Source organism: Oncorhynchus masou, chromosome 11 (genome assembly GCF_036934945.1).
Source record: "Oncorhynchus masou masou isolate Uvic2021 chromosome 11, UVic_Omas_1.1, whole genome shotgun sequence".
Classification (NCBI taxonomy): Eukaryota; Metazoa; Chordata; class Actinopteri; order Salmoniformes; family Salmonidae; genus Oncorhynchus; species Oncorhynchus masou.
In genome coordinates this window covers 52,283,908-52,308,577 of record NC_088222.1, presented here as the reverse complement: position 1 = coordinate 52,308,577, position 24,670 = coordinate 52,283,908, and the positions used below count along the sequence as shown (strand labels likewise).

Here is a 24,670-nt window from a genome sequence, read left to right as displayed (position 1 = left end):
CAGGACCTCAGACTGGGGCGAAGGTTCACCTTCCAACAGGACAACGACCCTTAGCACACAGCCAAGACAATCCATGAGTGGATTCAGGACAAGTCTCTGAATGTCCTTGAGTGGCCCAGCCAGAGCCCAGACTTGAACCCGATCAAACATCTCTGGAGAAACCTGAAAATAGCTGTGCAGCAATGCTCCCCATCCAACCTGACAGCGCTTGAGAGGATCTGCAGAGAAGAATGGGAGAAACTCCCCAAATACAAGTGTGCCAAGCTTGTAGCGTCAAATCCAAGAAGACTCGATGCTGTAGTCGCTGCCAAAGGTGCTTCAACAAAGTACTGAGTAAAGGATCTGAATACTTATCTAAATGTGATATTTCTGTTTTTTTTAAATACATTAGCAGTTTTTTGCTTTATCATTATGGGGTTGTGTATGTAGACTGGTGAGGGGGGGAAAACAATTTAATCAATTTTAGTAGAAGGTTGTAATGTAACAAAATGTGGAAAAAGTCAAGAGGTCTGAATACTGTCTGAAGGCACTGTATTTCAAGAAATTTGGACTTAACCTCATCAATCACGATGACCTGAGTTATGTCACTAAGATAATCATGAAACCACGAACAGGCATCAGAGCTCAGGCATATCGAGGACAACTTATTCAATAAAGTATCATGATCAACAGTATCAAAAGCTTTTGACAGGTTCTCAAACAAAGCAGCACATTTGGGGTGGCAGGGTAGCCTAGTGGTTAGAGCATTGGACTAGTAACCGGAAGGTTGCAACTTCAAATCCCCGAGCTGACAAGGTACAAATCTGTCGTTCTGCCCCTGAACAGGCAGCTAACCCAATGTTCCTAGGCCGTCATTGAAAATAAGAATTTGTTCTTAACTGACTTGCCTAGTAAAATAAAAAAAAATCATTTTAGTGTCTAAGGAATTGACAAGATCATTAACAACTAAAGTGGTTGCTGTAATAGTGCTATGCCCAGGCCTAAAACCTGACTGGTTTACATTCAAAATACATTTCTCAGATAAAAAATATCAAAGCTGTACATTTTACAAGGAAATGGGTTGATAATTATTAAAGGAAAAATCCAGCCAAACTCACTCATTCAAATCAAATCAAATTGTATTTGTCACATACACATGGTTAGCAGATGTTAATGCGAGTGTAGCGAAATGCTTGTGCTTCAAGTTCCGACAATGCAGTAATAACCAACAAGTAATCTAACTAACAATTCCAAAACTACTGTCTTATACACAAGTGTAAGGGGATAAAGAATATGTACATAAAGATATATGAATGAGTGATGGTACAGAGCAGCATTGTCAAGATACAGTAGATGGTCTTGAGTAGAGTATATACATATGAGATGAGTATGTAAACAAAGTGGCATAGTTAAAGTGGCTAGTGATACATGTATTACATAAGGATGCAGTAGATGATATAGAGTACAGTATATACGTATACATATGAGATGAATAATGTAGGGTATGTAAACATTATATTAGGTAGCATTGTTTAAAGTGGCTAGTGATATATTTTACATCATTTCCCATCAATTCCCAATATTAAAGTGGCTGGAGTTGAAAAGTGGAAGAAGCCACTCAATGTTAGTGGTTGCTGTTTAACAGTCTGATGGCCTTGAGATAGAAGCTGTTTTTCAGTCTCTCGGTCCCAGCTTTGATGCACCTGTACTGACCTCGCCTTCTGGATGATAGCGGGGTGAACAGGCAGTGGCTCAAGTGGTTGTTGTCCTTGATGATCTTTATGGCCTTCCTGTAACATCGGGTGGTGTAGGTGTCCTGGAGGGCAGGTAGTTTGCCCCCGGTGATGCATTGTGCAGACCTCACTACCTTCTGGAGAGCCTTACGGTTGTGGGCGGAGCAGTTGCCGTACCAGGCGGTGATACAGCCCGCCAGGATGCTCTCGATTGTGCATCTGTAGAAGTTTGTGAGTGCTTTTGGTGACAAGCCGAATTTCTTCAGCCTCCTGAGGTTGAAGAGACGCTGCTGCACCTTCTTCACGATGCTGTCTGTGTGAGTGGACCAATTCAGTTTGTCTGTGATGTGTATGACGAGGAACTTAAAACTTACCACCCTCTCCACTACTGTTCCATCGATGTGGATAGGGAGGTGTTCCCTCTGCTGTTTCCTGAAGTCCACAATCATCTCCCTAGTTTTGTTGACGTTGAGTGTGAGGTTATTTTCCTGACACCACACTCCGAGGGCCCTCACCTCCTCGCTGTAGGCTGTCTCGTCGTTGTTGGTAATCAAACCTACCACTGTTGTGTCGTCCGCAAACTTGATGATTGAGTTGGAGGCGTGCGTGGCCACGCAGTCGTGGGTTAACAGGGAGTACAGGAGAGGGCTCAGAACGCACCCTTGTGGGGCCCCAGTGTTGAGGATCAGCGGGGTGGAGATGTTGTTGCCTACCCTCACCACCTGGGGGCGGCCCGTCAGGAAGTCCAGTACCCAGTTGCACAGGGCGGGGTCGAGACCCAGGGTCTCGAGCTTGATGACGAGCTTGGAGGGTACTATGGTGTTAAATGCCGAGCTGTAGTCGATGAACAGCATTCTCACATAGGTATTCCTCTTATCCAGATGGGTTAGGGCAGTGTGCAGTGTGGTTGAGATTGCATCGTCTGTGGACCTATTTGGGCGGTAAGCAAATTGGAGTGGGTCTAGGGTGTCAGGTAGGGTGGAGGTGATATGTTCCTTGACTAGTCTCTCAAAGCACTTCATGATGACGGAAGTGAGTGCTACGGGGCGGTAGTCGTTTAGCTCAGTTACCGTAGTTTTCTTGGGAACAGGAACAATGGTGGCCCTCTTGAAGCATGTGGGAACAGCAGACTGGTATAGGGATTGATTGAATATGTCCGTAAACACACCAGCCAGCTGGTCTGCGCATGCTCAGAGGGCGCGGCTGGGGATGCCGTCTGGGCCTGCAGCCTTGCGAGGGTTAACACGTTTAAATGTTTTACTCACCTCGGCTGCAGTGAAGGAGAGTCCGCATGTTTTCGTTGCAGGTCGTGTCAGTGGCACTGTATTGTCCTCAAAGCGGGCAAAAAAGTTATTTAGTCTGCCTGGGAGCAAGACATCCTGGTCCGTGACTGGGCTGGTTTTCTTTTTGTAGTCCGTGATTGACTGTAGACCCTGCCACATACCTCTTGTGTCTGAGCTGTTGAATTGAGATTCTACTTTGTCTCTATATTGACGCTTAGCATGTTTCATAGCCTTGCGGAGGGAATAGCTGCACTGTTTGTATTCGGTCATGTTACCAGTCACCTTGCCCTGATTAAAAGCAGTGGTTCGCACTTTCAGTTTCACGCGAATGCTGCCATCAATCCACGGTTTCTGGTTTGGGAATGTTTTAATCGTTGCTATGGGAACGACATCTTCAACGCACGTTCTAATGAACTCGCACACCGAATCAGCGTATTCGTCAATGTTGTTGTCTGACGCAATACGAAACATATCCCAGTCCACGTGATGGAAGCAGTCTTGGAGTGTGGAATCTACTTGGTCGGACCAGCGTTGGACAGACCTCAGCGTGGGAGCTTCTTGTTTCAGTTTCTGTCTGTAGGCAGGGATCAGCAAAATGGTGTCGTGGTCAGCTTTTCCGAAAGGAGGGTGGGGCAGGGCCTTATATGCGTCGCGGAAGTTAGAATAACAATGATCCAAGGTTTTGCCAGCCCTGGTTGCGCAATTGATATGCTGATACAATTTAGGGAGTCTTGTTTTCAGATTAGCCTTGTTAAAATCCCCAGCTACAATGAATGCAGCCTCAGGATGTATGGATTCCAGTTTGCAAAGAGTCAAATAAAGTTCGTTCGGAGCCATTGATGTGTCTGCTTGGGGGGGAATATATACGGCTGTGATTATAATCGACAAGAATTCTCTTGGTAGATAATGCGGTCGACATTTGATTGTGAGGAATTCTAAATCAGGTGAACAGAAGGATTTGAGTTCCTGTATTTTTCTGTGATCACACCACATCTCGTTAGCCATAAGGCATACGCCCCCGCCCCTCTTCTTACCAGAAAGATGTTTGTTTCTGTCGGCGCGATGCGTGGAGAAACCCACTGGCTGCACCGACTCCGATAGCGTCTCTCCAGTGAGCCATGTTTCCGTGAAGCAAAGAACGTTACAGTCTCTGATGTCCCTCTGGAATGCTACCCTTGCTCGGATTTCATCAACCTTGTTGTCATTCCTTTATGTTACAGTGTTAAATAACATTAAGATGTGAGAACAATATTTTTTGTGAACAAATGTTTAATTTTGGCGTTATAATAAGTCTTGTAGCAACATGGAAATTTGTTGTGGAAATCTGTTGCAGGTTAAGTCGACTACAAAATCCACAATGCAATGCTGTCTCTATGGGCCAGCTGGCTAGCTAGATAGCAAGGTAGCAAGCAAACGTAGCTATACACAATAATACCAAAGAAGTAGCTAGTTAGTGTAGTTTGTTTAGGTGATTTTACAGGTTTCTCCTTTCTATAATATCTCTGGCAACGGCACCATGCAATATACCCTTGACTAAAGAGGCAGACGGGAAAAATGTGCCAGACCCTCCGTTAAATAACACACTTTTCAAGGTCGGAATATCGCAAAAATATGATCAATGGCTCATTCGAGAGAAGACATTCTCCCGAGTTCTCACTTTATCACAGTGCTACGTCATACCGGATGGATTTCTGCCTGCTTGAATGCCAATATCTCACATGAAAACATGAAATGACCTATGGAATCGATAGAATATCAATCAGAGATGCACAAAAACAATATCACGTAAAAAATGGGTTAAGATTTCCTTTAAGATCACTACTATCCCCGCCCTTATGGAGTGGCAACACGAGCTAATTTCAATACTTTTGGAATATTCCCTGATAACAATGTTAAATAAAAAATGTGGGTTATTGAGCCAACAATGATGGGTGCTGCACACTTGGTCGGCCGCTGTGGATTTCTTGTTGTCTATTGCTAGCAATGAATCCAGGACTTATTTTTATGTTAGTCCAAGATTTTCTTTAAGGTTACTATCATTTATTTGATCATTCAGCAAGTTTCCCCTATCAGCATCCAGCCCAATATATAACTCTCGTCTGTGATGGAAGAAGAGGAGGACCAATGCGCAGCGTGGTAAGTGTTCATATTTTTAAGAACGTAATGAACACTGAACAAAACAAATAAAACGCCAACGAACAGTCCTGTATGGTGCTGGAAAAACACTGAACAGACAATAATCACCTACACCACACAGGTGGGAAAAGGTTACCTAAGTATAATTCTCAATCAGAGACAACTAGCGACACCTGCCTCTGAGAACCATACCAGGCCAAACACAAAAACACCATATAGAAAAAGGAACATAGACAACCCACCCAACTCACACCCTGACCATACTAAAACAACGACATAACAAAAGATCTAAGGTCAGAACGTGACACAATATCATTGTGAATAGGCTTATATTATTTCAAAGAGGTAGCCTGCTGAAATGAAATGGTGATTAAATGCATCACTGATGCCATTTTTTTCCCGGAACGAGGCCCATGTCTGAATTAATTTGTTGTGGCAGAAAGAAGTAGAACCCTTCAGGGATTTGACATTTTTCCAGAATTTAGCCAGGTTTCAATTACAATCCAAAAGAGCGGTGACATAATAATTCCGGAGTGTACCAGGCATTCGATCTACCTTTTAACCCTTCATTTTTTAAAGGACCATGATTATCCACAATAGTATTGAAGACATCTGTAAAAAGGCTGAAAGCTACATCAGGGTGAAGTGGGTGAAGTCATGGGTGAAGTCACCAGTATTTTCCTCTGGTGTATTCGTTGAAATAAGATCAATCAGAGTTTACTTTTAAGGCTCTTTAGAGTTGGGCCATGTAGGCTTAGTCACCACCTGGGTTAAGTTTAAATCATTACACATGTCTTTTAGAATGTCTGAAGCCTGCATTTCTCAATCATAATTTAGGTCACCCAGGATAATAACTTCTGATTTAGTATAAGAAAACAACAAACTAGTTAACTCCTCGAGTACACAAAGGTTAGCAGAGGGAGGACGGTAGACCCCTATGACAGTTATGGATACATTTCTCCCCAAACAAAGGTTGAAAGATAGCTCAAAGTTTTTGATAAGGGAAATTGATTTAGTTAAAGAGACAGCGAAAGGATTTTTAATAAGAATGGCCACCACCTCTACCCTGTCTATCGGTTCTGAACACATTATAACCCTAAATATTAATAACAGAGTCCCAGAATGTCCAGATTTGTCTGCATAGCCTATATCTCGATGTGATCCAGTTTAGGAAGTAAGCTCCTAATGTTCAGATGGATCAATCCAAGTCCTTTATGGATTTTAAAATCACATGGGAGTCTCCAACTCAAACAAACTACGTTCAATAGGCAGTTGCAGGCTCTTTCTGATGGCTGATATTGATATAGTTGATATGGCTATAAGGTTGCATAGAACTCCCCCATTTGGTCTACTCTATTAGTAATAGAGGAAAGACTGCAACCAATGTCAATATTAGGAACTCCCAGAGTAACCAATGATGGAATGTTATTAACTGACTTGCATGGGCTTTGGTTGCTATCGTGCATCAACTCAAGTCCTCTATGTGATTTGAAACCGAGTGGGTATTACATTGTACATTTAAACTAATAACACTGGGTGAACAGACCACAGTGGGCTTCTCTTTTGAGCTAAAAATAGCAGATCTAAGAGATGAGTACAAGATTACAACTGACCCCTGGCAGTATAGACAACAGTACGACAGTAATGCTTAGAAAGGATGGGAGGCATTACCTGAGCGGTGCTTGGACTGTCTTGGACAGTAAAAATCTTAACGCAGCCTTGAAATGTGTCGAGAGGGACCAGGATCCTAGATGGCTTGGGTGGAGTGCATCATCTCTTTAGAGCATCATTTAGAGCATTATTTACAAAAATTGTCTGAATAGTCAATACAAGTTATGAGAGTCAGCTGTCTTTAAACCAGATATGAAGTCCTATGAGCCTGCTGAACTTTTAGCAGCTGCGACCCAGTGATGGCACAGGGCCAGAGCCTTTCAGGGTGTTGATGAGCTCAATAAAATCCTGTTTCATTAGCTCTGATTGACCCTTTTTGATATAATCTGATTCCACATGCGCTACGACAGCAGTTACCTGTAGCAGCAGGCTACACAGAAAATCTAACAGCTGGATAGGGGAAACGTCTCGTGTTGAGCAAAAGGGAATGTAACATTGTGGATAAAGTTTGGAATAACACAATTTCATGTGTACAACATCTGAAGACCTGCATCACTATACTGAGAGCGTTGCCGTTTCTAAAAGATCATATATGTGTGTTTTTGGAGCCTTTGTTCATGTATTTTTGGGGCCCTCATACTACACAATGAGGATGAGGAAGTGATTTGCTCTTTGGGCTGTTTCTTTAAAATATGAAATCTCTTAAAAAATTGTCTGGACCCTTCTATAACATGCCATTTACATAGAGGTTTGGTTGTAAAAAAAAGAAGAAGATTTGGTTGTAAAAAAATAACTTCTCTGTGGATGACAATGTGGATGATGATGATGATGAAGGTGTATCTCCCACTCACCTGTGGATGATGCGTTTGCTGCGGAGGTAGCCCAGCGCCAGGGCGTTCTCACAGACGTACAGCTTGACAGTGCTCTCTGAGAAGTGAACGTTTTGCTGGAGGTGGTAGCGCAGGTCTCCTCCAAGCAACAGATCCACTACCATGAACATGTCCTCCTCATCCTGGAACGAGTACCTACAAGAGAGGAGGAGGAGGAGAGAGGGGAGGAGGAGGAGGAGAAGGGGGAGAGAGGGGAGGAGGAGGAGGAGGGGGGGGGGGGTGAAAGAAGAGGAGGCGGAAGAGGAAGATGTGGAGGAGGGGGAGGATGAAGAGGTGAAAGAGGAGGTGGAGGAGGAAGATGTGGAGGACGGGGTTGTGGAGATGGAGAAGGAAGATGAGGAGGAGGGGAAGGGAGAAGAAGAGGAGGAAGATGTGGAGGAGGGGGAGGATGAAGAGGTGAAAGAGGAGGTGGAGGAGGAAGATGTGGAGGACGGGGTTGTGGAGATGGAGAAGGAAGATGAGGAGGAGGGGAAGGGAGAAGAAGGAGGAGGAAGATGTGGAGGAGGGGAGGATGAAGAGGTGAAAGAGGAGGTGGAGGAGGAAGATGTGGAGGACGGGGTTGTGGAGATGGAGAAGGAAGATGAGGAGGAGGGGAAGGGAGAAGAAGAGGAGGAAGAGAAAAAAGGAAGAAGAATATCAGCCTATGACATCCCATATTTCTTACATATCCTAACAGCTTACAAGGTGATATTGTATTGGGAGTCAGAAACCAAATTGCTGTAATGTGACTCTTATGCAACTTGCCTTGGGGCGACAGGTAGCCTCGTGGTTAGAGCGTTGGACTTATAACTGAAAGGTTGAAAGATCGAATCCCCGAGCTGACAAGGTACAAATCTGTCATTCTGCCCCTGAACAAGGCAGTTAACCCACTGTTCCTGGTCTGTCATTGAAAATAATATTTTGTTCTTAACTGACTTGCCTAGTTAAATAAAGGTAAAAAATATATATAAATAACACAAAATAGAAGAAACCAACACACCAACATCTATTCAAAGCAATTACCTTGGTTTGCCAAGTTCTATTCAAATTTAGTGTGAGGCATGTAATGAAAGTGGAGGGTTAAATTATCAAGGCTAAAAGACATCGCTGCAATCTTCACGACAACATGATGCAAAAGCCAGCAGAATATCCCCCTATGACACGTACGGTGCCAGTGAGCTCTCACAATGACTAAGCCAAGCCAGAGATGTCGCTAGTTATTCTAAGACCAAACTAATTCCCAGAAAAGGCTATTCATTAGTGGCTCGTGATGGAAACACCACTCAAACACACTGATAGAACAGTTCCATTGAAAGAAGAAGCTTTATGTCAGGTGTGGTATGACAGAGCACATCCATCTATCAAGGGCTCCATCCATCTAGCAATCATGCAGCGGAGTGCCACATCAGACCTTGCCTGTTCCACTACTCCCCATTGATTTCACATGACGAAATTCCCACTGTGATCTGTACTTTCTCCTTTTGAATGGCTGGATAATGAGTCTATGGCACTGTAAAATAATTTGTGTGAAAAGTATTTCACTCAAGACCTTCCTTGCTTGACTAGCCTACAGTGAATCTCCAAGATAATCAACACAGATCAAAGGCAACTTGACACTTTCATTCTGAACATTCTGTTAGGTCCCACAGAAGTTTCTTATCTACTTGTTCTAAGTTCAGTGTAGTCATTTACGTCAGCGATCCATCCATACACTATCTTGTCACCTGTCAATGGAAGTGAAAGGTTTATTAGTGCTTCCATGCCTTTTACTTCCTCCGTGAATAATACCAATCATTGGCTGGCATCCAACTAAGGATGGTGGTGGGAATGCTTGCTGCATCATGTCAATGACTTCAGGGCCAGAGAGTGAAGGATGGTGGTGGGCTTGCTGCAGTAGGAGGACATCATGTCAATGACTTCAGGGCCAGAGAGTGTAGGATGGTGGTGGGCTTGCTGCAGTAGGAGGACATCATGTCAATGACTTCAGGGCCAGAGAGTGTAGGATGGTGGTGGGCTTGCTGCAGTAGGAGGACATCATGTCAATGACTTCAGGGCCAGAGAGTGTAGGATGGTGGTGGGCTTGCTGCAGTAGGAGGACATCATGTCAATGACTTCAGGGCCAGAGAGTGTAGGATGGTGGTGGGCTTGCTGCAGTAGGAGGACATCATGTCAATGACTTCAGGGCCAGAGAGTGTAGGATGGTGGTGGGCTTGCTGCAGTAGGAGGACATCATGCCAATGACTTCAGGGCCAGAGAGTGTAGGATGGTGGTGGGCTTGCTGCAGTAGGAGGACATCATGTCAATGACTTCAGGGCCAGAGAGTGAAGGATGGAGGGGGCTTGCCAACCCTAAGTGTAGGATGGAGGGGGGCTTGCTGCAGTAGGAGGACATCATGTCAATGACCTCAGGGCCAGAGAGTGTAGGATGGTGGTGGGCTTGCTGCAGTAGGAGGACATCATGTCAATGACTTCAGGGCCAGAGAGTGTAGGATGGTGGTGGGCTTGCTGCAGTAGGAGGACATCATGTCAATGACTTCAGGAGCAGAGAGTGTAGGATGGTGGTGGGCTTGCTGCAGTAGGAGGACATCATGTCAATGACTTCAGGGCCAGAGAGTGTAGGATGGTGGTGGGCTTGCCAACCCTAAGTGTAGGATGGAGGGGAGCATGCCAACCCTAAGTTTAGGATGGAGGGGAGCTTGCCAACCCTAATTGTAGGATGGAGGGGAGCTTGCCAACCCTAAGTGTAGGATGGAGGGGAGCTTGCCAACCCTAATTGTAGGATGGAGGGAAGCTTGCCAACCCTAAGTGTAGGATGGTGGGGAGCATGCCAACCCTAAGTGTAGGATGGAGGGGGGCTTGCTTCCTTCAGGGAAAACTCACCACGTTGTCCTCTCAGCAGCTCAGGTAGAATGGCTTGTTGGTCTATGGTCTGTCATAGTCATTGCAGAATAGAGCTTAACTGGTGTTTGGTGAGATCTCACTGTAAGTGTAACACAGTGAAAGCATAACACAGAGAGTGAACACTACCTACTGAATAGATGCCACAAAGCTGCAGAGTGGCTGTCTAACATCATGTTCACTGCTATAGGGTATTTCTCCTAAAAGGTTCACTGCTATAGGGTATTTCTCCTAAAGGGTTGACTGCTATATGGTATTTCTCCTAAAAGGTTGACTGCTATATGGTATTTCTCCTAAAAGGTTGACTGCTATAGGGTATTTCTCCTAAAAGGTTAACTACTATAGGGTATTTCTCCTAAAAGGTTGACTGCTATAGGGTATTTCTCCTAAAAGGTTCACTGCTATAGGGTATTTCTCCTAAAAGGTTGACTGCTATAGGGTATTTCTCCTAAAAGGTTGACTGCTATAGGGTATTTCTCCTAAAAGGTTGACTGCTATAGGGTATTTCTCCTAAAAGGTTGACTGCTATAGGGTATTTCTCCTAAAAGGTTAACTGCTATAGGGTATTTCTCCTAAAAGGTTCATTGCTGTAGGGTATTTCTCCTCTAAGATGCATAGATTTTAAAAAGGCTCTGTGGTGAGCCTGTGAAGCCTCAGTGTCTCGGGTGGAATGCAGGGGTGTAAATTCGGCAAAGAGTATGAGGGACATCTGCAAAACAGAGCAGATTAATGGCTGCCTTTTCTAATAAACATACAGTATTTTTTAGAAACAAGTGGAGAAGAGATGGCGCCGCCCACTGACCAGTGTATGATGCTCCTGAATGGTTGGGAGCATCCTGCGCCCCATAAATCACACAGACAGACAGAGGATGATAACTTAGGCCCACAGACGATGGTGGCATGATGTCACCAACGTTTCCCAGTGTTCCGTCACGAGAAGGACTGAAGGAAATTGTAAACCCAAAGTTAAGGAGGAGAGGAACTCACTCCTGGGAGCCTCTGCAGCTCTGCAGTCTTTAAAACGGCAATCTGCGATTGCTAAAATGCATGGTATATAGCCATTGATTCTTGAAGAATATAAATTAGAAATGCCTCATGAGCTTAATTCAACTGTCACACTCCATGAGAACCCTAAAAATGTTTGTTTTTGTTTTGTTTTACTCCTTTGTTTATAAACAACGTAATTCTAAACAAATCCTGTATAGCCTCAAAACATGATTAAAACTATGATTATGGACAGTCAGTCCTTGCACCATTGCTCTGTCTATAAATTTGAGAGTGGTTACATTTCTCTAGCCCCATTACTCAGCTGTTCACCGAAACAGTGGTGGGGTGTCATCTGTGTTATTGTTTGAACTGTAGATTTCCCCTTTAAAACGTCAAGAAATCAGTTGTGAGATGTTAAAGTACCTCTGAAGAGACATGTTGGGGAGCTGGGGGATAGTTTGACAAGAGCCACTCAGGGAGGTCAAAGCACCTGAGATCAAACACATGTAACTATCACATTAACATCAGATGCTGTACTGTATACTCTCACTGACAGTCTTCTCATGGGTGACTGTAGGTAAGAGTGGATTAGTTTAAAGTGTTGGATAAAAGTCTGAAAAAAAGAAACAAAGCCATGTGGCAGAATAATCACATGGATGTCTTTGTTTTAATGTTTCAAATGAATTGCTGTTGTTTTGGCTTTGTACTCCAGCACTTCGGGATTTGATATTGTACAATGACTAATGAAGTTAAAGTGCAGACTGTCAGAAATTGAACTGTTTAGAAATTACAGCACTTTTTGTACATTGTTTCCCCTGTTTTTAGGGGACCAAAAGTACTGGCACAAATGAACTTATATGTGCAGTAGCCCTTTCCTGCAGTCAATGACCAAAAGTGCCCTCTTTAGACTCATGGGTGGAATGTTAATAACATGTCATCATTTCATCATTAATAAAGATAATACATTTTTTTATGACAAAATTACAGTGTTTCTATGTCAAACTGTTTTGTTATATTTCAGTCTTCTTTAATATACAGTATATATGTCATGTCTTGTTATGTCTGTTCCTGTCCTTTCTCTTCACTCTGTCTCTCTCTGCTGGTCTTTTTAGGTTACCTTCTCTGTCTCTCATTCTTCAGCTGTTCTACATCTCCTCTAACTAGCTCATTCACTCTTTCACACCTGTTCTCTCTTCCCCCTCTGATTAGGTCTCTATTTCTCTCTCTGTTCCTGCTACTTTCAGTGTCTGATTCTTGTTTGTGTTTTTTGATGCCAGAAGCAAGCTGTCGTCCCGTTTGCTTCCACCTTGTCCTATCCTGTCGGAGTCTGCCTGGCAGGTGCATCCTGCATTATACTACGTTCTTTTGTTCCATTGACTACGTTGGAAGAGGATTTATGCCATTCCTGTTTTTTCATTAAAGAACTCTGTTTTCTGTTAAAACCGCTTTTGGGTCTTCACTCAAGTACATAACAATATAAAGTGTGATATTGGAATGCAAACTCAAAATTGAATACATTTCAAATCTACTGTATACTGAACAAAAACATAAACGTAACATGCCACAATTTCAACGATTTAACAGAGTTATAATTCATATAAGGAAATCAGTCAATTAAAATAAATTCAATCTGCCCTAATCTATGGATTTCACATGACTGGGCAGGGGCGCACCTATGGGTGGGCCTGGGAGGGCATAGGCACACCCACTTGGGAAACAGGCCCCCCACTGAGGAGCCAGGCCCAGCCAATCAGGATGAGATTTTGCCACAAAAGGACTTTATTACAGACAGTAACACTCCTCAGTTTGGTCTCAGATGATCCCACATGTGAAGAAGCCGGATTTGGAGGTCCTGGGCTGGTGTGGTTACACGTGGTCTGCGGTTGTGAGGCCATTTGGACATACTGCCAAATGATCAAAAATCACATTGGAGGCGGCTTATGGTAGAGAAATTAACATTACATTCTTTGGCAACAGCTCTGTGACCAAACTGCACATTTTAGAGAGGCCTTTTATTGTCCCCATCAAAAGGTGCACCTGTGTAATGATCATAATGTTTAATCAGCTTGCCACACCTGTCAGGTGAATGGATTATCTTGGCAAAGGAGAAACACTCTCTAACAGGGTCGTAAACAAATTTGTGCACAATATTTGAGATAAATAATATATTTGTACATATGGAAAATTAATCAGATCTTTTATTTCAGCACATGAAACATGGGACCAACACTTTACATGTTGCATTTATATTGTTGTTCAGTATATATCTGACATGGTACAGGTGTCTTCTTTTTTGTAAGCCATTACCACGTGTGTGATATACAGTATATACTTTCATTTCATAGTAGATTTGTTAAAGACCACCAAGAATATCGCTGTTCGAGCATAAATTAGCCCAATGCAGTAAAAGGTTAATGCAGTAAAAAGTGAAGTATTTGGTCCCATATGCATAGCATGCAATTATTACATCAAGCCTGTGACTTTACAAATTTGTTGGATCCATTTGCTGTTTGTGTTCCAGATTATTTGTGCAAAATAGAAATGAATGGTAAATAATGTATTGTGTCATTTGAGTCATTTTTATTGTAAATAAGAATATAATATGTTTCTAAACACTTCTACGTGGATGTGGATGCTACCACGACTACGAATAATACTGAATAAATCGTGAATAATGATGAGAGGTCAGCGTGTCTTTGGGATATGATATTTGTGCGTCTGTAACTAATTAAGTATGCGAGAAATGGCAGTGGAAACTGGAAAAGCCTCTATGGGCAAATGTTGATATAATAACCATCATATTGAAGTAAACTTGGAGTAATACGATTATATGGTATGTGGTCCTCCCCTATGACTCGGGAAAGCATGGAGTTTATTAGGATACAGATCAAATAAATCATGATGAACTTCACAAGGTGTTGAATGTGCACAGTGATCTTGACGCTCCTTTCCAATAATTATCGAGGATCCTTTTCTGGTGACATGATCATTGATGCTTGAGTGCCATTGAAAAAAATAAAAATATTCTGCTCTTATCCATAATAATCTTATCATGTAGCCTATCCTACCCGCACAGCCTACAGGCACTGTAACCTCGAGCTGTTGGCTACTTAGCTAGAGCGAACGTGCCAAGACCAGAGTAGGCACATTTTCTATTTAATGCAACAGATTTTGTGACAAAACTGTCGGTAGAGTTGAAAATGCGTTGGGAACACATTGAACTTTAGATTTGTATTCAGTACATGAAAACTTAAGCGAAAATGTACATTTTGTGTGCATTATGTCGTCACACTGATTTTTATCGCAACAAGTCCATTTGGTGGAAACACCACTGGTGGGAACACATGCATATTTTCTTTGTGCAGATTCTAGAATATTCGCATGAAAATCTGTCACCAATTGGATGGAAACCTAGTTTATAATGGAACCAAAGATGTGATTCCCACACATTCTAAGGACTAAAACCTTGTTTGGTGAGTTAGATGTGTTTAGAAGGGCTTGCCAGTCAGATCTAAGAGAATCTAAGCATCTCAGTCGTGCTGTGCTCTGCAGGGCAGTGCTCTCTATTTCTCTCTACGGAGCTCCTTCTGATGTTGGGAAAATACTCCTGGCTCAGCGGAGTCTGCCGAGGTGAGAGCGTCTGGGAGCTGTCACTAGCACTTACATAGGGAGAGGGACATGAATTGCCTTGTTTCCTGCAGGAGAAATATCCCTTTATTTTCCTACATTGTGGGCACTTATGGGGGAGAAAAGTAATGTTATTTATTTTTCTGTAATGTAGTGGCATGATCCAGCCAGCTTCCCCTCCTAAAGCCAGTCAGAATATTCATGAAGGAACGTGTTGGTTTAGCTGGAGTGGCCTGGAGAAGGGGGAATAGCAGTTTCTACCGGGAATCGATAGTGCACGAAGAGTTCGTAGCCTACTGGAGAAAGCTTAATCTAGTAGAAAATCTGATTCTTATGTTTCACTGGTGGTTTATTATTCTTGTTCCCACAGCACACTACTAAAGTGGGAAGTTGGTGAAACCTAACCATTATAGAATGCAGCGGTGGGCGATTTAAGTTTAGAGGGTGTAATACAATACAATGGGTGTTTCTCAATATGCAAACAACCGTGCTCCACACTCTCATGTTCCGAGTGTAGTCTCTGACAATGTTCTTTTGAGTACGTTCTTGTGAGGATGAGAGTGTTGAGAATGCATAAAACATTACATTTGAGAAGCACTCCCCCTACTATATTACTTCACGCTTCACCTCCCATTCACTGAACTTTCTTCCAGCCAGGTCAACGGCAACAATAGACGAAACAAAATGTACACAAAGCAAACGTTTAATTTCATAACTATCAGCTAGATATGTGAATCGTAATAATCTAGCTAACCAGACAGTTTAACAGGCAAAGTGAACTAAAACAGATTGTATGCTAAATAGATGTCAATTATTCGTGGCTATCTGGCTAACTAACAGTAATAACTAGTCAGTTAGCCCTATTGACATATTATGGGCTTGCAATCTAGGGTACGTTGGCAAGTAAACATGTCAAAACTAAAACAGCATGTATTTATTAATGTATCAAGATAAAATATTTTAGTCAGGCAACATATGAGATGTATAGGCAACATTTCATTCTGAAGTCGGAGTGTATTTTCTCTCGCTTCAGATCAAATAATGGCAGCCATTGATTTCAAGAACTTTTGCATTGCTCGTAATTGGTTGCGTCATATTTCTTTGCATACTTTCCATTGAAGCTTGCATCGATGCATGCTTCAAAATATTTACAAATGGAGTACGCAAGTGCCCTCCGTGCTCCGTTTCGCAAACTTGGATTTGGACTCAGACGCTGACCCTCCTGTGCTCCAATATGTGTGCTCGGAGCACGGTAGTATGCATTTTGAGAAACACCAAATGTAATAATCTATCGTTTATGTTCTTAACCCTGGGCAACATGGGCCTGGGAGGCTCATAGGGATATTGGTATCCACAGTACTCTACCAATTACACATTTTTCAATTCAATGCAATTGCACTCCCCAAAAATGGTAGAATATGCTGGATAATAGCTTTAAACCTGCAACAACAGGAAATCTCTCTGCCCACAATGACAACATTTTGAGAATGCAGGAGCTTGACAATGGCAAAAATGTATCTCCGATGCCAAAACAGGCGGGCCTTTAAAATGTTCCAAGACTTGGTTCGTACAGTCCAAATACTGCCGAAGTCATAGTAAAACGATTTACTAAACCTCGAAGCCGTAAGACTGCTAAAAGGTTGGTTAAATAGCTAACCAAAAAGCTACCCGGACTATCTGAATTGATCCTTTTTTTTTCACTCATCACATACTGTATGCTGCTGCTACTGTTTATTATCTATCATGTTGCCTCGTCACTTTATTCCTACACCGAACAAAAATATAAATGAAACATGCAACAATTTCAAAGATTTTACTGAGTTACAGTTCATATAAGGAAATGTGTCAATTTAAATAAATTAATTAGGCCCTAATCTATGGATTGCACATGACTCGGAATACAGGTACTGTATGCATCTGTTCGTCACAGATACTTTAAAAAGTCAATTGATGCACCTGTGCAACAATAAGTAACATAATGAAAAAATCCCATCAAAATCTGTTATTTTAAACTAGAGATGGGCTGCATCTCAATCTACCACATCCACCTATGGCGGCCTTCAGCAATTCTGTCCCTACTCTCACACCATGCACTCTACAGAACTCAAGTGTCTTTGAATATGTATGAATGCTTAGCTGCAATGGTCATCTGCCGTCTTGGCCTAGATAAATTACAATAAGCAATCACCACAGCTTACTGTAGAACTAAGACTATACTGTCCTAATGAGCCACATATGAGGCAGTACAAAACTTATCTAGAGAGCAAGAGAGAGAGAAAGAGTCATTTAGCATCCCCAGCAGGTTGTGAGGGTGGCATAAACTGCCACCTGTTCATTATTTTCAACAAGCCTGGGATTCTGATTAGTTTTCTTGGCATGGAGTCTCCCACCCAGGTCAGTTTGTTCTACCGCACATGCAGTTTAAAAACACCATTCAGGCCAATTTAGAACCAGCATATCTCACAGTAAGCTACCTGAGAGGTGGAATCCCGTGCAAAGAAAAGTAATGGACTTTGGACCAAAGGGTTCCAATTGATGTTTTCCTTAAAAATATTCACACCCCTTGACCTTTTCCATATTTTATTGTGTTACAGCCTGAATTTTAAATAAATTAAATTTAAATTGTTTGTCACTGGCCTGAACACAATATCCCATAACGTCTAAGTGGAATTCTGTTTTTCATAATTGTTTTTAACAAATTGTTATGGCAAGCCTAAATAAGTTCAGGAGAATAAATGTGCTTAACAAGTCACATTGTAAGTCGCTCTGGATAAGAGCGTCTGCTAAATGACTTAAATGTAATGTAAATGTAATTATAAGTTGCATGGACTCCCTCTGTGTGCAGTAATATTGTTTAACATTCTTTTTTAATAACTACCTCATCTCTGTACCACAGGCATATAATTATATGTAAGGTCCCTCAGTTGAGCAGTGAATTTCAAACAGATTTAACCACAAAGACCAGGGAGGTTCTCCAATGCTTCACAAATAAGGTCCCCTACTGGAAGGGTAAAAGGGTAAAAAAAAATGAGACCATGAATATCCCTTAAAACAGTTACAGAGTTGAATTAATGGCTGTGATAGGAGAAAACTGAGGATGAATCAACAACATTGTAGTTACTCCACAATACTAACCTAATTGATAGAATGAAAAGAACGAAGCCTGTGCAGAATTCAAATATTCTAAAACATGCATCCTGTTTGCAACAAGGCACTAAAGTAATACAACAAAAGTTGAGGCAAAGAAATTACATTTTTGTCCTTAATATGGAGCGTTATGTTTGAGGCAAATCCAATACAACACATTAGTGAGTACCACTCTCCATATTTTCAAGCATAGTGGTGGTTGCATCATGTTATGGGTATGCTTGTAATCGTTAAGGACTGGGGAGTTTTTCAGGATAAAAAAGAGACAGAATGGGGCTAAGCACAGGCAAATTCCTCAATAAAAATCTGTTTCAGTCTGCTTTCCACCAGACACTGGGAGATGACCACCTTTCAGCAGGAGTTGCTTACCAAGAAGAAAGTGAATGTTTCTGAGTGGCCGAGTTACAGATTAGACTTAAATCTACTTGAAGATCTATGGCAAGACCTGAAAATGGTTGTCTAGCAATGATCAACAACCAATTTGACTGGGCTTGAAGAATTTTGAAAAGAGTAATGGGAACATTTTGCACAATCCTGGTGTGGAAAGCTCTTAGAAACTTACCCAGAAAGACTCTGTAATTGCTGTAATTGCTGCCAAAGGTGCTTCCACAAAGAATTGACCTGGGGGTGTGAATACTTATGTAAAAAATAAATTTCTGTATTTCATTTTCTATAAAATCTAGAAACAGGTTTTCACTTTGTCATTGCGGGGTATTGGACGTAGATGGTTGAGAAAAAACAAACCATTTTGAATTCAGGCTATAACAACAAAATGTGGAATAAGTCAAGGGTTATGAATATTTTCTGAAGGCACTGTAAGTCCAGATATTAGTTTCGCAAAGTGGCCTATAAAGCACAACATAATGTATATTCTAGCACATTTAAGGGACATTTTACTATAATGTATGTTTAATTGACTCCCATGTTGTATCTGTAATTGCCTCCAAATCAATTAAATGTTCCAAGGCCATTACTCTCTGGTTTACATTGGAGTTTGCATATTTAGACAGAACAAACACGCCTTGAATCAATAACAAGAAGTCTAATGAATAGCTTATAGTTCAGCTCAATTTAATTGACAAAGTCAACACAGTGCTGATAGAAATACTGGAACAACTTTCACAATCAGGTAGCCTACGAAAATCAATCACTGACGCACGCACACACACACACACACACACACACACACACACACACACACACACACACACACACACACACACACACACACACACACACACACACACACACACACACACACACACACACACACACACACACACACACACACACACACACTTAGAGAGAGAACTGAGGCCATCTCCGAAGTAGCTGATTTAAGCCTGCCTCTGCAGAACAGACCTGGATGAGTCCCCCCAATGTGACGGTGTTACATTGATTCCGGTCCCCCAGTTAACTGACAGCTCCCTTCAGCCAGAGGCTAATACTCCTTCAGCTGCTGTCGACCTCATCCCAGCAGCCCCGGCTGAGGAGGAACAAACTACAGTATGAGGCATCAAGGTCACGCCACTGTCTTCTGCCTTAACACGCTTCACCTGCAGTCCACTGAGCTGCCTCCCCCTCAGCGAGACCATCCCAGCACTGTGACCTTCCACTAACTGACCTGACAACCTGCCAGAAGAAGGGCATACTAGTGTCCTGTAACATAACGTGATGTTTGAATAAACCAAGACACTGTGTGAACAGTGACGTTATGTAGAGAGGCCCCGGTGTGCATTAAGGGGATTGTGGATCACTCCCTGGGTCGTTTGGTGCACAAGGTATAGCAGATTGTATGGCAATAAGACTAATAGGCATGTTTACTGTATGCAGGTAACCTTCCTGGTTAAATAAAGGACAAACAGTGAAGAACTGTTTTTGACGCATTGAGACCATTACAAAATAAGCATGTTGAATGAAAGACATGAGACACTTCACTACCTCACTGATGCCAATGAACATTCTTGTCCATGCACTTCATTAACTTCAAGTTCTTGTTCTTCTTCATTGTCGATTCAGTAAAGCAATTTCTTCCTTGTGATGCTCGCCACAAGATGTGGAGTGAGATAGAAAATCCACCTTCAATAAAATCCCTTCCATCATTGTCTCCGCTCCATCCAGTTTCACTGACAGCAACAGCTCAGGATGACGCCCAGACCAGCCAGTTTCCATAAAGGCCTTGTCTGTCTCTGAGTAGGCACTTCTGCATCATCAATAGTAAAAATACATGCTTGCCTTGGTAGAGTGAGTGATGTGCAGCTGAGTCGGGCTCTGGGTCGGATGCCTAGTGTGTGTGTATGTGTCTCTGTCTCTCTCTCTCCCTCTCTCTGACTAAGTTCAGTATGTCTTTACAATGTACTTACAGTACCAGTCAAAAGTTTGGACACACCTACTCATTCAAGGGTTTTTCTTCTTTTTACTGTTTTCGACATTGTAGAATAATAGTGAATATTTTTTGGATTTTTCAAAGTAACCACCCATTTGCATTGATGACAGCTTTGCACACTCGGCATTCTCTCAGCAAAGATTCTTGAGGAATGCTTTTCCAACCGTCTAGAAGAAGTTCCCACATATGCTGAACACTTGTTGACTGTTTTTCATTCACTCTGTGGTCCAAATCATCCAAAACCATCTCAATTGGGTTGAGGTCGGGTGATTGCGAAGGCCAGGTCATCTGATGCAGCACTCCATCACTCTCCTTCTTGGTCAAATAGCCCTTACACAGCCTTGAGGTGTGTTTTGGGTCATTGTCCTGTTGAAAATGGCTATCGCTGCAGAATGCTGTGCTAGCCATGCTGGTTAAATGTGTTTTTGAATTGAGTGTCACCAGAAAAGCACCCCCACACCATCACACCTCCTCCATGCTTCACGGTGTAACCACACATGCGGAGATCATCCATTCACGTACTCTGCGTCTCACAAAGACATGGCGGTTGGAACCAAAAATCATCAGACCAAAGGACAGATTTCCACCAATCTAATGTCCATTGCTCATGTTTCTTGGCCCAAGCAAGTCTCTTCTTAATATTGGTGTTCTTTAGTAGTGGTTTCTTTGCAGCAATTCGACCATGAAGGCCTGATTCATGCAGTCTCCTCTGAACAGTTGATGTTGAGATGTGTCTGTTACTTGAACTCTGTGAAGCATTTATTTGGGCTGCAATCTGAGGTGCAGTTAACTCAAATTAACTTATCCTCCGCAGCAGAGGTAACTCTGGGTCTTCCTTTCCTTTGGTGGTCCTCATGAGAGCCAGTTTCGTCATAGCGCTTGATGGTTTTGTGACTGCACTTGAAGAAACTTTCTGTTATAAAGACATGTTCTTGAAATTTTCCGGATTGACTGACCTTCATGTTTTAAAGTAATGACGGACTGTCGTTTTCTTTGCTCTTGAACTGTTCATGCCATAATATTGACTAGCCAAATAGGACTATATCCTGTTTATCACCACAACTTTGTAACAACTGATTGGCTCAAAAGCATTAAGAAGAAAATAAATTCCACAAATGAACTTTTAACAAGGCACCCATGTTAATTGAAATACTACCTCATGAAGCTGGTTGAGAGAATGCCAAGAGTGTGCAAAGCTGTCATCAAGGCAAAGGTTGGCTACTTTGAAGAATCTCAAATATATGACCTATTTTGATTTGTTAAACACTTTTTTGGTTGCTACATGATTCCATATGTGTTATTTCATAGTTTGATGTCGTCCCTATTATTCTACAATATAGAAAATAGTCAAAATAAAGAAAAATCCTTGAATGAGTAGGTGTGTCCACACTTTTGACTGGTACTGTACTTCAATAATCCTTCACAAGTAAGTACCCACAGGATTTTCAAAGAGAAAAAGTCTGAGGTTTTGTTCCACTTGTTTTGTGGTGTTTGTCCTCCTCCATTCTATACGTCAAAGCCCTGGCTGAGCAAACATAAATGTTAGATTGGAGAGGGCATTCAAGCTTCTGCCACTTTCAAGGTGAGAGTCCTCTCGCTTTTTCACTGTATTCAAAGCCCTTGTTCCTGTTGTTTCTTTCTTTCTTGTTCCTTTCTTTCTTTAACGAATGCTCCCCCCCACACACGCACACGCACACACACAGAATGAGCCTTACCAGAAGTTGACAAGGAAAGGATGCTCGAGGTTCCGCATGATCTGCATCTCCTTGAAAACATTGCGGACCTCGTTCCGTTCCACACACTTCAGTTTGTTCATATACTTCATGGCATACATTTTCTTTGTGTCCTTCTTCTGCACAATGCACACCTAGAGAGAAACAGACAATAGCTCTGCATACATCCTGCTATCAACTGAGTTTACTGAATGGGTTCCTTGCTGATCATTGCATTGTGGTTTTATTTAGATGTAAACACAAGCTGTAAGAAAGTTATTTGATAGAATGTGAAAGTACTTTTCCGCTGCATCTGTGGCTCCTATTGTCAAGACAACTAAGAACCAATTATTTCAAGTGGAGGTTGGACTCAGCAATTTACCAAAACAGACTTACCTTCCCGAAACTTCCTTTCCCGATAGCCCTTAGGATCTGGAAGTGGTCAAAATTGACTGGGGAAAAGAAGAGGAACATCTCTTTATTTCCATATTCGCAGGCAAACAGCATACAATTTCATACAATCACAATCTTGTTGTATTACATAGAGCATGCATGAGAAAACACTAAATGGCACTAGAAACAATTGACATTCAGTGTCCTTTTTAACTTATGTGAGGCAGCGTTATTATCTCAAATGGAAAAGGATCTAAATTTGAAGTCATTTTGGCCAGGGTAAGTGGGACTACACTCCCAGTCAAAAGTGTCATGCCCATTGGGGGCACAGGGGCATGTGCCCCCTCAGATTTATCCTGTTTTAAAATATACTGTATATATATATAGTTTTAATGGAGCATTTTTTTGTTAAGTGTTGTTTTTCTGTAATACTGCTTGTCAACTAGCAATTTTATGAAGTTGGCCCAGATAGTTATGAGGTGTGAGATTGGGAACCTATCTGCAAAGAAGCCATTTCAGGTTATCAATGAAGTTAGAGAAGCTAGCTTGTCTTACTATCTTAGCTGGCATGCCTGCTGGCAAGCAATAACTAAATGTACTGACGATTTTTGGGGTGCAGGACGCCCCTGCTCCCAGTCCCAATTTAACCCGAACCTGCACCAGTTATCGGTCTAATCTCAAAAAACATTTATATTCAATTGGAACCAGTTGTGGCCTGTCTTCATAGCCATGGCAATCGAAACATAGGGTTATCCCTCTTTCTATCTGCCATCTCCCAGGGTGACGTGCAGCTGCCACCAACTCTCTCTCGCTCTGGCTCCGGTCATGTGACCTGGCCGGTGTACCCCCGCCGAGCAGCGACACCTCACATCCCCTCCGAGTGGATGGATTGGATGTGACAGTTAATGATATGCTCTGTTAGTCCTCTATCAGTGGCACTTCCCCTCTCCGCTACTTGTGTTTCACTGTTCACTACAGGCTCTGAGCCTAACTCTGGTTCTGATGGGGTTTTAGGGAAGGACAGCTGTGGTTTGACTGCGAGGAGAGCAGAGCAGCGGGTGCACAGAGACAGAGGCTGCGGGTGCCGGTTACTTACTCTTTCTCTATCTCTGTCTGTCTCCCCACCCCCTCTCTGTGATGATCACAGAGGCAGGAAGCTCTAGCGGAGCCCCATATACACTAGTACGCAGCCATGACTGAGTAAGTCATGCGGTTGCTGTGGCGACTGAAACAGAACCCACAGGTCCCAGTCAGCCGGAGCGTGAATAAAGCATGATCACCAGACAGGCGTGCCCATTAAGAGAAGTGAAAGCCCCAGGGGACAGACAGACAGATAGGCAGACATGGAGGGGGGACAGGTCACAGCTTTGGCATGATTGTCAACAGAACAAAGTCCCAGAACAAAGAACACTTAATTCCCAATCCCATTCTTAATAGACGTATAAAGCACTCAGTCCTGTTGACGTACTAAATCTCTCTCTATGGTTCTCTGTCATTTGTCCTGTTATTTCTCTGGCCAACACCAATCCCAGGTGCCCAGGCAGTAAATTCAGGGCATTGGAAAATTGAACACTCAGCTGCAATGTCAAAGCCACAACAACAATGTCAAGGAGCACTCCAGTTATTTTGAACTCCCAAGTACAAATCCAAGGCACACATGACTTTTATTTCTGAGGTGATGACTTTGTCCGTAATGAGTAACTAATGGGATCGATGGCGACGCTAAAATGTAAGGAAATAACAAATGTTGAAAGAAATGTATGACGATTATTCTGGCAATGGCATAAGAATACCGCGTGGCTGGAGTCACAGCAAACTATGTCCATAGTGTACACTCGAGAAAAGATACTGTACAACTGTACAGATATACAGTTGAAGTCGGAAGTTTACATACACCTTAGCCAAATACA

General features: G+C 42.4%; 1 protein-coding gene across 1 annotated transcript in view; it reads right to left on the bottom strand.

Annotated features, from left to right (window-relative positions):
- Nucleotides 1–22,504, bottom strand: part of LOC135548008 (serine/threonine-protein kinase 32A-like) — a 60,315-nt gene extending 37,811 nt beyond the window's left edge. The window contains exons 1-2 of the mRNA XM_064977203.1: nucleotides 22,371–22,504; nucleotides 7,594–7,767 (exon numbers count right to left, since the gene is read on the bottom strand). Coding sequence (XP_064833275.1) covers nucleotides 7,594–7,767; nucleotides 22,371–22,489 — 293 coding nt within the window. The 5' untranslated portion in view covers nucleotides 22,490–22,504. The remainder of the gene's footprint in view (nucleotides 1–7,593; nucleotides 7,768–22,370) is intronic.
- Nucleotides 22,505–24,670: the final 2,166 nt, after the last annotated feature.